The sequence below is a fragment of the Oncorhynchus keta genome, chromosome 28, assembly GCF_023373465.1.
Source record: "Oncorhynchus keta strain PuntledgeMale-10-30-2019 chromosome 28, Oket_V2, whole genome shotgun sequence".
NCBI classification, from domain to species: domain Eukaryota; kingdom Metazoa; phylum Chordata; class Actinopteri; order Salmoniformes; family Salmonidae; genus Oncorhynchus; species Oncorhynchus keta.
Window position 1 is genome coordinate 42,666,092 of NC_068448.1, and position 13,702 is coordinate 42,679,793.

The window sequence follows — 13,702 nt, forward strand, 5'->3', positions numbered from 1 at the left end:
TCTCTCCACCTCTTTCCCGCTCCTATCTAGTTCTCTTTATTTCCCTCTCCCTCTCTCCACCTCTTTCCCGCTCCTATCTAGTTCTCTTTATTTCCCTCTCCCTCTCTCCACCTCTTTCCCACTCCTATCTAGTTCTCTTTATTTCCCTCTCCCTCTCTCCACCTCTTTCCTGCTCCTATCTACTTCTCTTTATTTCTCCCTCTCTCCACCTCTTTCCCGCTCCTATCTAGTTCTCTTTATTTCCCTCTCCCTCTCTCCACCTCTTTCCCGCTCCTATCTAGTTCTCTTTATTTCCCTCTCCCTCTCTCCACCTCTTTCCCGCTCCTATCTAGTTATCTTTATTTCCCTCTCCCTCTCTCCACCTCTTTCCCACTCCTATCTAGTTCTCTTTATTTCCCTCTCTTTCACTCTCCACCACTTCTGCCCTCAATGTCAAATGTCTTGCACCGTTGCCGAGTTTAATCGCCAGATCTGTGAGCTTTACATAAATATTTTTAAAATGTTTTTATTTTAATCTTCTTAATTGGGATTAGGTCTAGACCAGGCCTGGGCAATTCCAGTCCTTTGGGGCCTGATTGGTGTTACACTTTTCTCCTATCACTAGCAATCACACCTGATTTAAACTAATTGCATTTTTAACTGAAAATCATGATTAGTTGATTATTGGTGTGTTAGCTGGGGCTGGGGCAAAAGTATGACACCAATCAGGCCCCCGAGGACTGGAGTTGCCCAGGCCTGGTCTAGATCTATTCCCAATTAAGTGTTGTGTCTGGACTTGAAACGAGCAGTTCATGCTTGAAAACCCACAAATGTCGCTAAGTTAAAGCAGTTCTGCATGCAAGAGTGGGACAAAATTCCAAAAACTACAAGAAGCATTTTGGAAGCATTTGGTTGAAGTCATTGCAGATAAAGGTGGCACAACCAGTTATTGAGTGTAAGGGGGCAATTACTGTTTCACACATGGGAATTGGATGTTGCCTACAGTGCCTTCGGAAAGTATTCCGACCCCTTGACTCCAGATTTACAAATTTAAGTCCTCAGCAATCTACACACAATACCCAATAATGACGAAGCGTAAACACGTTGTTCGAAATGTTTAAAAATGTATTTGAAATAAGAAATGGAAATACCTTATTTACATAAGTATTCAGACCCTTTGCTATGAGACTCGGAGTTGAGCCCAGGTGGATCCTGTTTCCATTGATCATCCTTGATGTTTCTACAATTTGATTGGACTCCACTTGTGGTAAATTCAATTGATTGGACATGATTTGGAAAGGCGCACACCTGTCTACAGTCTACACAGTTGACAGTGCAGCTCAGAGCAAAATCCAAGCCATGAGGTTGAAGAAATTGTCCGTAGAGCTACGAGACAGGATCGTGTCGAGGAACAGATCTGGGGAAGGGTACAAAAAAGTTTGTGCAGCATTGAAGGTCCCCAAGAACACAGTGGACTCCATCATTCTCAAATGGAAGAAGTTTGGAACCACCAAGACTCTTCCAAGAGCTGGCCGCCCGGCCAAACTGAGCAATCGGGGGAGAAGGGCCTTGGTCAGGGAGGTGACCAAAGAACCCGATGGTCACACTGACAGAGGTCTAGAGAACCTTCCAGAAGGACAACCATCTCTGCAGCACTCCAGCAATCAGGCCTTTATGGTAGAGTGGCCAGACTGAAGCCACTCTTTAGTAATGACAGCCCACTTAGAGTTAGCAAAAAAAGGCACCTAAAGGACTCTCAGACCATGAGAAACTAGATTCTCTGGTCTGATGAAACCTTAATCTTACAACAGGACAACGACCCTAAGCACACAGCCAAGACAACACAGGAGTGGCTTCGGGACAAGTCTCCGAATGTCCTTGAGTGGCCCGGCCAGAGCCCGGACTTGAATCCGATCGAACATCTCTGGTGAGACCTGAAAATAGCCGTACAGTGACACTCCCCATCCAATCTGACAGAGCTTGAGATGCTCTTCAGAGAAGAATGGGAGAAACTCCCCAAATACAGGTGTGCCAGGCTTGTAGCGTCATACCCAAGAAGAATCAAGGCTGTAATCACTGCCAAAGGTGCTTCAACAAAGTAAATGGTCTGAATACTTATGTTAATTTGATATTTTAGTTATATTTTCTTATGAATTTGCAAAACTTTCAAAATATTTGTTTTTGCTTTGTAATTATGCGGTATTTTGTGTAGATTGATGAGGGGGGGAAAAAACATTTAATACATTTTAGAATAAGGCTGTTAAATAACAAAAAGTCAAAGGTCAAGGGGTCTGAATGCTTTCCGAAGGCACTACGTTTTTATTAAATAAATAAATAACTCAGGTTTCTTTTATTTAATATTAGTTTTTGGTTGAAGATCTGATAATATTCAGTATCAAAAATACGCACTGTCACGGCACTGACAGCGAGGGGGGAGCAGCTGAAGGTATTATTCCAAGATAGGAGGGAGAAGAATAAGGATATCATCTCCACGATTTACCCAGAATTCCCTGTGTAGATATCTGCCTGGGTTCTCCTCTCTCTCTCTCTCTCTCTCTCTCTCTCTCTCTCTCTCTCTCTCTCTCTCTCTCTCTCTCTCTCTCTCTCTCTCTCTCTCTCTCTCTCTCATTACAGGAGATACATCTTGCTGTCTAGTTATCTCTCTCTTTCGGTCTTTCTCTCCATCTCATCCATGCAGTCTCCCTTTATTTGCTTTCTCCCAATCTCCACTTCCTCTTTCTTTTTCTCTAGTTTTCTCAATTCATCTTCCTACCCCATATTTCTCTTTCTCTCTCTCTCTCTCTCTCTCTCTCTCTCTCTCTCTCTCTCTCTCTCTCTCTCTCTCTCTCTCTCTCTCTCACTCTCTCTCTCTCTCTCTCTCACTCTCTCTCTCTCTCACACTCTCTCTCACTCTCTCTCTCACTCTCTCTCTCACACTCTCTCTCACTCTCTCTCTCACACTCTCTCTCTCTCTCTCTCCCTCTGCTCCCTGCAAGTTATTGTTCTGTTTTGGTATTGTTTGAAAAGGGCTGTGAGTGCTCTTATCAGTGTGTGTGTGTATGGCTTTGCGGTCATGTGTGGCCGTGAGTGTTTGCTTAACAATAATAACTCTTCCCTTACCTCATCTCCCCCTATCCTCTTCCCCCCCCCCCACCCCCTCCTACCTCTTCTTCTTCGTCCTCTCCTCCCTCCTCTCCTGTCCTGTCCCCCTCCCAGGCTCTCCCATGGCCAGTGGTACAGGGACCCTGCAGATCTATCTGATAGATGTGAATGACAACGCTCCGTCTCTGCTGCCCCGCGAGTCTCAGATTTGTGAGCGCATCAACCGTAACGCCGGCATCAACATCACGGCTGCAGACACAGACACGGACCCCAACGTAGGCCCTTTCGTCTTCGAGCTGCCCACGTTCCCTGCTAGCATACGACGCAACTGGACAGTGTCACGTCTCAACGGTGAGGGGACGGGACTTACAGGGGTAGATGGGGGTTGGCCGATGTGTGACTGAATACCCTGGGCTCAAGGTGGTTTTAGTCATCAACAAAGTTAATGACAGAAATATGATGGCAAGTTTCTTTGACAAGTAATATACACATATTTTACTTTTGCATGTCTAAAACCGAATGACCACTGCGGCACATGCTGCCTCTGTTTTCAACAGATTCATTTATACTATATACGAACGAACGAGTGCACCAGGGAGAATGGTCGTCACTAGTTACCACACCTACAAAGTCATAAAGCCCACCTATTTCTACAGTTTATCTTCTTAAAATGTGATTTTAAAATCTATTAACCACACTGCTAACCTTATGCCTAACCCTAACCTTAAATTAAGACCAAGAAGCAAATTGTGCATGGTCAATTTTGACTTTGTGGCTGCGGTTACTAGTGGAAACCAGGGAGAACACGACGAGCATTCAGATGTAGTGAGTGAAAACACATTATCTACACTAACTGGGGATAGCTAGCTAACATAATGTCACAAAGTATGATGCGCTAGCCATGTAACATTCATTCTGAAATAACTTCATATTTCCCGGGATGGAGCCGAGAGCAGACCCAGAAGTTCTGACTGAACGGACACACATTTGAGCACCCCAGGACGGTCCGTTTATTTTGTGCAGTTATAAATTATGCTATGAAAATCCTGCGATTTCATTGGGTCAGTTCCCCCTCATAGCAAATAGCTAGCGAAATAAGCCAAGCAATATTCACAAGTCCTATGAGCCCACAGAGGCAGAGCTGCTAGTGCTGGCAGTCACTGAGGGGCAGTGACTGCCAGCAAGTAATTGAACAGCTTGTTTTGAATATGTATGTATTTTTTGTACATCATTTGGGGTCTTTTTAAGCTACAATATGAGGTCCTAAACCTAACATGAACATGCGTCCTTGTAGCTGTGTGAGAAATAATCCAAATGATTGCTTTGTGGTAAATTGTTCTATTCTGGCCAGGGGCAATCAATCATATATGACTGTTGCTTCTACATTGATAACGTTTGATCAAAAAGTTACTGGTCCCCATGTCAAAAACGTGGATTCATTACTAAAGTCTTAGTTTAATACACCAATGATAACATTATATTATCTTACTTCATTTAAATAAGTACCGCCTTGTAACCAACATTGGAGAAGACGTGTTTGCAGAGGGAAATTGTTTATATAGCTTGATTGCTACTCTACTGGAGCCAACATTTGACTGTAGGGTGTCAGCAAATATAATTAAAAGTTTACCCTTTTTCATCTATGGCAAAGATATGTACAGTATATGCTTCCCCTTTCATCTGTGTCTGATGTTAGCTAGTTCCTGGTTGGCGAGTTCTTCATCTGTGTCTGATGTTAGCTAGTTCCTGGCTAGCTAGTTCTTCATCTGTGTCTGATGTTAGCTAGTTCCTGGCTCGCTAGTTCTTCATCTGTGTCTGATGTTAGCTAGTTCATGGCTGGCTAGTTCTTCATCTGTGTCTGATGTTAGCTAGTTCCTGGCTAGCTAGTTCTTCATCTGTGTCTGATGTTAGCTAGTTCCTGGCTCGCTAGTTCTTCATCTGTGTCTGATGTTAGCTAGTTCATGGCTGGCTAGTTCTTCATCTGTGTCTGATGTTAGCTAGTTCCTGGCTAGCTAGTTCTTCATCTGCGTCTGATGTTAGCTAGTTCCTGGCTAGCTAGTTCTTCATCTGCGTCTGATGTTAGCTTGTTCCTGGCTAGCTAGTTCTTCATCTTTGTCTGATGTTAGCTAGTTCCTGGCTAGCTAGTTCTTCATCTGTGTCTGATGTTAGCTTGTTCCTGGCTAGCTAGTTCTTCATCTTTGTCTGATGTTAGCTAGTTCCTGGCTAGCTAGTTCTTCATCTGTGTCTGATGTTTGCTAGTTCCTGGCTAGCTAGTTCTTCATCTGTGTCTGATGTTAGCTAGTTCCTGGCTAGCTAGTTCTTCATCTGTGTCTGATGTTAGCTAGTTCCTGGCTAGCTAGTTCTTCATCTGTGTCTGATGTTAGCTTGTTCCTGGCTAGCTAGTTCTTCATCTTTGTCTGATGTTAGCTAGTTCCTGGCTAGCTAGTTCTTCATCTTTGTCTGATGTTAGCTAGTTCCTGGCTAGCTAGTTCTTCATCTGTGTCTGATGTTTGCTAGTTCCTGGCTAGCTAGTTCTTCATCTGTGTCTGATGTTAGCTAGTTCCTGGCTAGCTAGTTCTTCATCTGTGTCTGATGTTAGCTAGTTCCTGGCTAGCTAGTTCTTCATCTGTGTCTGATGTTTGCTAGTTCCTGGCTAGCTAGTTCTTCATCTGTGTCTGATGTTAGCTAGTTCCTGGCTAGCTAGTTCTTCATCTGTGTCTGATGTTAGCTAGTTCCTGGCTAGCTAGTTCTTCATCTGTGTCTGATGTTAGCTAGTTCCTGGCTAGCTAGTTCTTCATCTGTGTCTGATGTTAGCTAGTTCATGGCTGGCTAGTTCTTCATCTGTGTCTGATGTTAGCTTGTTCCTGGCTAGCTAGTTCTTCATCTTTGTCTGATGTTAGCTAGTTCCTGGCTAGCTAGTTCTTCATCTTTGTCTGATGTTAGCTAGTTCCTGGCTAGCTAGTTCTTCATCTGTGTCTGATGTTTGCTAGTTCCTGGCTAGCTAGTTCTTCATCTGTGTCTGATGTTAGCTAGTTCCTGGCTAGCTAGTTCTTCATCTGTGTCTGATGTTAGCTAGTTCCTGGCGAGCTAGTTCTTCATCTGTGTCTGATGTTAGCTAGTTCCTGGCTAGCTAGTTCTTCATCTGTGTCTGATGTTAGCTAGTTCCTGGATAGCTAGTTCTTCATCTGTGTCTGATGTTAGCTAGTTCATGGCTGGCTAGTTCTTCATCTTTGTCTGATGTTAGCTAGTTCATGGCTGGCTAGTTCTTCAGCCAGGATGGAACAAAGGGGCGGAAGGGTGGTTCCAAACTCAGATATCATTGATATGCAATTTCAATGTTGTTTTAGTTGCTTTGTGTATCGCCAAATTCGCTTGAGATGATTTTACTACAATACTGCTCACTACATTTCAAAGAGCTGTCAATCAAGGTGAGCTCATGAATATTAGCACCTCGCCAACAGATCCTGTCTTTTCAAACTTCCTGGTAGTCAAAAGGGACAAAGTACTTTTTAGAGCGAAAAAGTATGAAGTGTTGAACTCTGTCCCTGTGCTCAATTTACCTCATACCTGGACGAGCTATGTTTTCAAAACTGTTATGTTTGCATGAATCCTTTTTGTTTCTGTTGTGTATTTCCAGGGATACACAACATCCTGAAATATATGTTGATATCTTTGTTAGAAAGAACACTATATTTCCCTGTAAGAAATGCCTCTCCCCTATAGATGTCTCTATCAGTGGTAGTAACCTCTGTCTGTCTGTTCTCTCTCTCCCTCCCCAGGTGACTATGCCCGGTTGAGTTTACGGACCCAGTATCTGGAGCCGGGGGTGTATGAGGTGCCTGTGATTGTGACCGATTCGGGGAACCCTCCCCTCTCCAACAGGTCCATTATCAAGGTCAAGGTGTGTCCATGTGATGAGAACGGAGACTGCACCCTTGTCGGGGCTGTGGCTGCCGCTGGACTTGGGACTGGAGCCATCATAGCCATTCTCATCTGTATCATCATACTGCTCAGTGAGTATGGTGGACTGGACATTTTAGACACATATGTAGGAACTTAATTTCAGCCAGATTGCCACAGCAGGAAATACTGACATTAAACAGGAAAGGTGAATTGTTATGTAGATTATAATTAATGGACATTTTGTAGTGGTTGATGCATGTATCGTTAGGGAAAATCTAGTCTGAAATGTAAGTGGAAATTGCAAACTTCAGAAGCTTTTTTTAACATCTGTGCACACAAACAATTTATCTTGTACTCAGAAACACGTAGAAAATACACACACACCTGCCCTACCTGCAGACGCATCACTCTGATTCGCTCAGAGCCATCACTTTCTAATGAACAACCAATCGTGTTCACCGCTATCAGAGAGAATAGGAACAAACATATCTTCCGTCCCCCTCCCATTCCCCCTGTAGCTACCACCTCCTCCATACATACTGTACATCAGGTCCCTCTGACCAGATGTAATATTAAACCGCCTTTCTTACCAGATGCTGAAATGGGTTATGATTTGTTGCTCTTTCACACACGGTGCCGTTTGGCCCTTACATTCATCAAACATTTATCATGCAGTTAACACAATAACATAAAGGCGGTATTATAGATGAATTCTTAGCTGGCTATCAGAATGTGCTGTCTCTGAGTTGGTGACCCTATGGGGTAGCTTGCTATGGAGCAGGCAAGCTATGTACATGCATTGGACAGACAAAGTGTAGTGTAGGGTATGATATGATATGCGACTGAAATTTTGCGGGTGAGGAGAGTGCTGGGCATGAAGCGCTGGGCATCTTGTTGTTATGACAGGCATTATCTGAATTAGGCCCACAAAATTATACCTACAGAGGAGTGGCATTTATGAAGGAACTATGAATGTCTTTGAACTTCAGAGAGTTGGCTTAACCAATGTTGGACCGGAGCTAGCCTGTGATCAGGCCTCTGAGTTCCATTACATTTCACTTAATACCGCCTGGATGTTTTGAGAGTTGGCCAAGAGCTAGCTAACAAGCTAGCTAGCTAATAAGCGTGTATGTGCAGAGCGACACCAGATTTAAAAATAAAAAACGCATCTTACCTTTTTTGTTAATAAATCCAATGTGAAGCGTGATAACTATAGTATCCTTAACTAGCATTGGAAAAGTGAATCCATTGTTCTCTAATTAAAAATATTTCTCCCTAATTTCTGAATCACGTCTGTAACATCAGAAGCTACAGTAGACTTTGCATGCTACGGAGGGAGGGACAGGTAGCCTACACTCATATACACTGGCAAAAAAAATGCAGCTGGCAGGCAGACACTGGAATACATTTCTTTGTGACACTTTTTGTGGAAATCCCTGGAAATTAAAATAACATTATTAACCGGTTCACATGCAATTAAAAATAACGGTTCTGCTCCTGAACAGTATAGATCACTTTCATTCCCGGTTCTGGTTCTATTCCTCTAAAAATGTCATTATTTTCCGGTTCTCGGTCTTTTCTATGGAGGTACAGTCCTATCCTCCACAAATATGTAGAGCTTTTTCTGTGGTATTGTATTTTGCAGTAAGCCAATAATGTATGTTGTTTAAGGTGTTTTTGCAGTATTATTGTGTTACTTAAGGTGTGTTGTGTGTGTTGTAGGTATGGTGCTAGTGTTTGTATTGTGGATGAAGCGCAGAGAGAAGGAGAGACAGACCAAACAGCTGCTGATTGATCCGGAGGACGATGTCAGAGATAACATCCTGAAATACGATGAGGAGGGAGGGGGAGAGGAGGACCAGGTACACACACACACACACACACACACACACACACACACACACACACACACACACACACACACACACACACACACACACACACACACACACACACACACACACACACACACACACACACACACACACACACACACACACACACACACACACACACATACACACACACTCAGATAGACACACACACACACACACAGAGAGAGAGACAGACAGACACACACACTAACAGAGATACAGACCTATAAACAACTACATACATATGTGTATATATACAGCATATATCACATACACCCACAAACACTGACAGCCAGTCAGGTCTGTCTTGAGGTTGACTGTCTTATCTGTGTGTGTCTCTGGGCAGGACTATGACCTGAGTCAGCTGCAGCAGCCTGACTCCTTGGAGCACATCATCAGTAAGCCCCCGGGGGTACGGAGGGTGGACGAGCGCCCCATCATCCCTGAGTCCCAGTACCCCATTCGACCGGTGGTCCCCCACCCTGGGGACATCGGGGACTTCATCAATGAGGTGAGGGGGGCAACCAGGGGTCATAGTTTTGTTTATTCCTTCATCAAGATATCATTTAGTCCGTTGGGACTTTTCTACTTGAGATCTGACACAAACACACACACACAATTCCACGCACAAGGTACTCCGAACACGACACAAGGTAGAATGACAAACTTACACTACAAGACTACACAAACACAGAACATAAGACATTCAGATCAGTAAATAAGATGGAGGTGTATGTACGTACTATGTACTGTTATTTCATTTTCTGGATGTTGTTTATTCACAGGTTTCAATGCTCTTAACTTTGGCAACCGTGGAGATGGAGATTACCTGACAGCTGTTATCACACAAACACACACACACACACACACACAAACACACGCACATAGTGTACTCGCACACACACATGCACACACTCACTTGCGTGTACGTAACCCCAATCTCAACACACTCATGCAAGAAGGCTTTGATTGACAGGCGCCGTGACAACACGTTCACACTTGAGAGGTGTTGGCAGCTGTTCAGCTTTGATCCGTCCTGACTACACACACACACACACATACACACACACACACACTGATCTCGCTCCAGCAGTCTGGCAAAACACAAACACATTGTGGCTCGGCTGCCCACTGTATCCTCCTTGGGGATTCTACATCCCTGCCAATGACATCACTCTGTCACTCACAATATATTGCCAGAATGCCAATACGTACAATTTTCTCTATGGTGCTTTCTTAGCTGTTATCCTACACAAAGCCTACCCTTCTCTGTATCTATATAGTACTATACACTAACCTGTCCAATCATGTTGGCCTGTACGCCAATACTTACTCTTTTCTCCCTCCCTCCAGGGTCTGCGGGCAGCAGACAATGACCCCACGGCCCCTCCCTATGACTCCCTCCTGGTGTTTGACTACGAGGGCAGCGGCTCTACAGTCGGCTCCGTCAGCTCCCTCAACTCCTCCAGCACAGGGGACCAGGACTACGACTACCTCAACGACTGGGGCCCCCGCTTCAAGAAGCTAGCCGACATGTACGGGGGAGGGGACGACGAATAGGGCCACAGGGGGGCCTCGTTAAAGATCCACACACCCAGCTGGACCCCCCTCCGCTGGTCTGCCATGCTCTCTCTGTCTCTCCAACCTTGGAGACACGCACACACACACACACACACACCACACACACCACACACACCAACGCACACCACACACACCAACACACACAACAATATACACCACACACGGCAGTACACATTACACACAACAATACACACCACACCCGACAATACACACCACACACACACACAAACCAACTGAACTGACCTAGCAACTGACCAATCAATCAAGCAACCGCCATAGTGAACTGTGCAGTGAGGCAGCTTTGTCCTTCTGTACTGTATTGTACTGTACTGAGCCCTCTCCTGCTCCAAGGTGTGTGGGGGGGAAGGGGGTAGATTTTTGGGGTTGGCTACTTTTGTTTTATGTTGTTTAGAAATGTTTTGATTATCTCCATGGTGTCCTCACTGTCCTTAAATGCAAGCTATTTCCTGGTGTTTGGAGGCCATTGTCTTTCTATTTCCCCATCAGCCCCCAGCCTGTCCCTTTGCAGATAGATTGAGATGCATATTGCGTGACGGGGAAGAAAAGAACAAAGAAACACAAAGTGAACTCCTTCCTCTGCGTGGAAGGCCCTGGTTTAATCTCTCTGAACTTGAATTCCATAGAACAGAAGCACTGTTGTTTCAGAAGTGCCTTCAGTGGTGCGTATTTTTTGCTGACTCCCGCTAACTCAGGATTGGTGGCCATTTTCTGGGCTAACGTGCACCCCGTCCACCCCCTGTCCCCTAATTACCCCTCACCTTTCAATTGTGACATTCCCGCCCCTTTTCCTGTGTCATGTCCATCACCCTGCAATGGAACACGGGCAGATGCAGTATAAGTTGCAGAGGGGATTTGCCTTTTGGGGGTGAGGGGGTATCATTGGTGTGAATTTCGGAGAGGGAGTGCTCTGTACAAAGACAGACAGTATATCTCCTTAGGCGAAGGACAAATCTTTCCTTTACAATCTGGTACATCTGAGCTTCTTAATGCACAGCCATCGCCTGTGTGACAATAGGAATCATCACACTGACACAGAATGGGACTGTGTCGTTAGACAACATGTATTTACTGTATTCGAACAGTGTGTGCCCTCTGAGAGCAGTTGAGTTTGGATGGTTTTGTGACTTTGTGGTTTTGAGTTCGGATTACTTTGCACTTTTAACTTAGCGAGGCTGTGTGAGCTAGGGATAGAGGGATGACGAGTCATTTTTAACGTGACAGAAATTCATCCATAGGAGGGCTGTTTTTCTTTTCCTCCTATTCTTAGATGAAGGATATGGGTGGGTTGCATGGTTCTGTCCCCCGTTTCCAAATGTTGTCAACTTGGCACTAGTTGTCTTGTGGTCTTGTTGGTCAATGTGTTGAGGAAAACTATATAAACTGTAAAAAGATGAGAAAAAGGGTGTCAAAGTAGATATTTTTTAAAGTATTAGTATAAACCGTTTGTGCTCCATTTCTGCTGGCATTGCTGGCAGAGAAGACAAATTGTGAGACCCAAAGTTTCAAGCTTCGACTTTACTTTTTTTTTTTTCGCGTGCTGATTCACTGTTGTGTCTTGACACACTTTTGATATACCATCTCTGATGCTGGTCCCCGTCGCAGCAAACAGAGAGAGCGAGAGAGAGAGAGAGCTGCGATTCTGTCGGGGGACTTAGCAAGCACCACAATCTGTCTCTCCTCAGACACTTTCATTCATTTGAAATGCAAGAGGTTTTGAAAACATGTAGGAGAAAATGTGTCTGTTGCAAACTTTTTGGGGAAAGAGCGATGGAGAAGAACTGCACTTTACCAAAACAGGGTTTAATAGTGCTAAACATTTCACTTTTTAGAGAAGAAGGTGCATATGAGGAACATACATTTTATTGTCTTTTGTGAAAACACCCCTACCCAACATTCCTATGATATACAGTACATTTCCCCCGGTTATACAAGTTATACACTTGTTTCTCACTCACACACAGGCAGAAGTCCTTTTGTAAATGAGCTTTCACATAGTGTTCCCATGTTCCCAGTTGAGGAGATGCGGAAGAAATCAACACAGCTTCTCTCACACTGCCCGTTCACACCGTCCACTCATTCTCTCGGCAGTTTAACCGAGTCCATCGGAATGTTTTGCTCTTTCAAAAATGTCAGCTGAGTTCAATGTAATTTCAGCTGAGATTTACACTTGAGAGAGATGTGGTTTCTATATGTAGAGATACTTCTCTCTCTCCCTAAGCTCTTTCTCTCTAGTGGTGGATTTGATAGAAATTGGGCAGGGTTATATATTTAATTCATCCTCCAGTTACCCTTCGTAATAAAGAGGATGATGGATCCTTCCAGGTAGTCTCCTTGACAGAGAGCGAGAGAGAGAGAGCCTTTAAACTCCTAGATAAGATATGAGGAGAGAGGAGGACTCTCAGCGTCCCATGCACTTCCTCCCAGCATTCCCTTCTCTATCAGGTCTTTACACACTACATCCAGCATCTCTTCGTCACATCTTCCTCTGGAGAAAAAATATATGTACAGTATGCCTTACAGAGAGGGGAGGGGAGGGGAATGGAGGGAGGGGGGGGGGGCAGAGAGGTGGGAGGAAGCAAAATGATAGGAAGGGCACTGAAAGGGGGAGTAGGACATATATGGGCTGTTGAATAACAGTGAGTTGGACCCCAAACCCACCTGATGTAGAGTGACAGGGCATCAGTGGGTATGAACTTTGACCCTCTGGTCCTGCTGTGTACCGACAATGCCTTTGGATGGTGACATACACAGAAACAGGAAGTGGTATTTAGGGTTTCCACCGTACCACTCGCCATCGCAAAGTAGGATTAGTGCTCCTCTCTTCACTAAAGCTTAGCTCAATGCACTCACATACACACACACACACACACACACACACACATTACACAGCTGTTGCTGTTCATGATTCATGATTATCTCCGACATATAAATGTTGTACATAAACTTTTATTTTTTACACATTTTGTTGTTTTGTACATTTCTTCTCTTTATATTCTTCACCCTGTGTTTTGTTTTCTTTGTTGTTCGACGAGTAGCCTGCTCGCAAGCTTCAGATCGCCGCAAAGGCCATTTGCGTTCACTGAAGATTCAAAGAGACTCCTACGCTCACAGCCATACTTGTTTATGTGGGTGTCGCTGTTCAAGGTCGGCGTCATTATTGCATCACACGACGTCCTCCTATATATATTTGCACTCACCCTCTCTGGGCATCACCCTGCATGTCAACCCATACCGATAAGGCC

The 13,702-nt window shown here is 44.4% G+C and overlaps 1 protein-coding gene across 3 annotated transcripts in view; it reads left to right on the forward strand.

Moving 5' to 3' along the window:
* LOC118361381 (cadherin-4-like) overlaps positions 1-12,991 on the forward strand; it is a 351,441-nt gene extending 338,450 nt beyond the window's left edge. For all 3 annotated transcript variants that reach the window (XM_052483099.1, XM_052483098.1, XM_035741268.2), the window contains 5 exons: positions 3,196-3,432; positions 6,861-7,094; positions 8,707-8,846; positions 9,205-9,369; positions 10,212-12,991. In XM_052483099.1, coding sequence (XP_052339059.1) covers positions 3,196-3,432; positions 6,861-7,094; positions 8,707-8,846; positions 9,205-9,369; positions 10,212-10,418 — 983 coding nt within the window. In that variant the 3' untranslated portion in view covers positions 10,419-12,991. The remainder of the gene's footprint in view (positions 1-3,195; positions 3,433-6,860; positions 7,095-8,706; positions 8,847-9,204; positions 9,370-10,211) is intronic.
* The last annotated feature ends 711 nt before the right edge of the window (positions 12,992-13,702 follow it).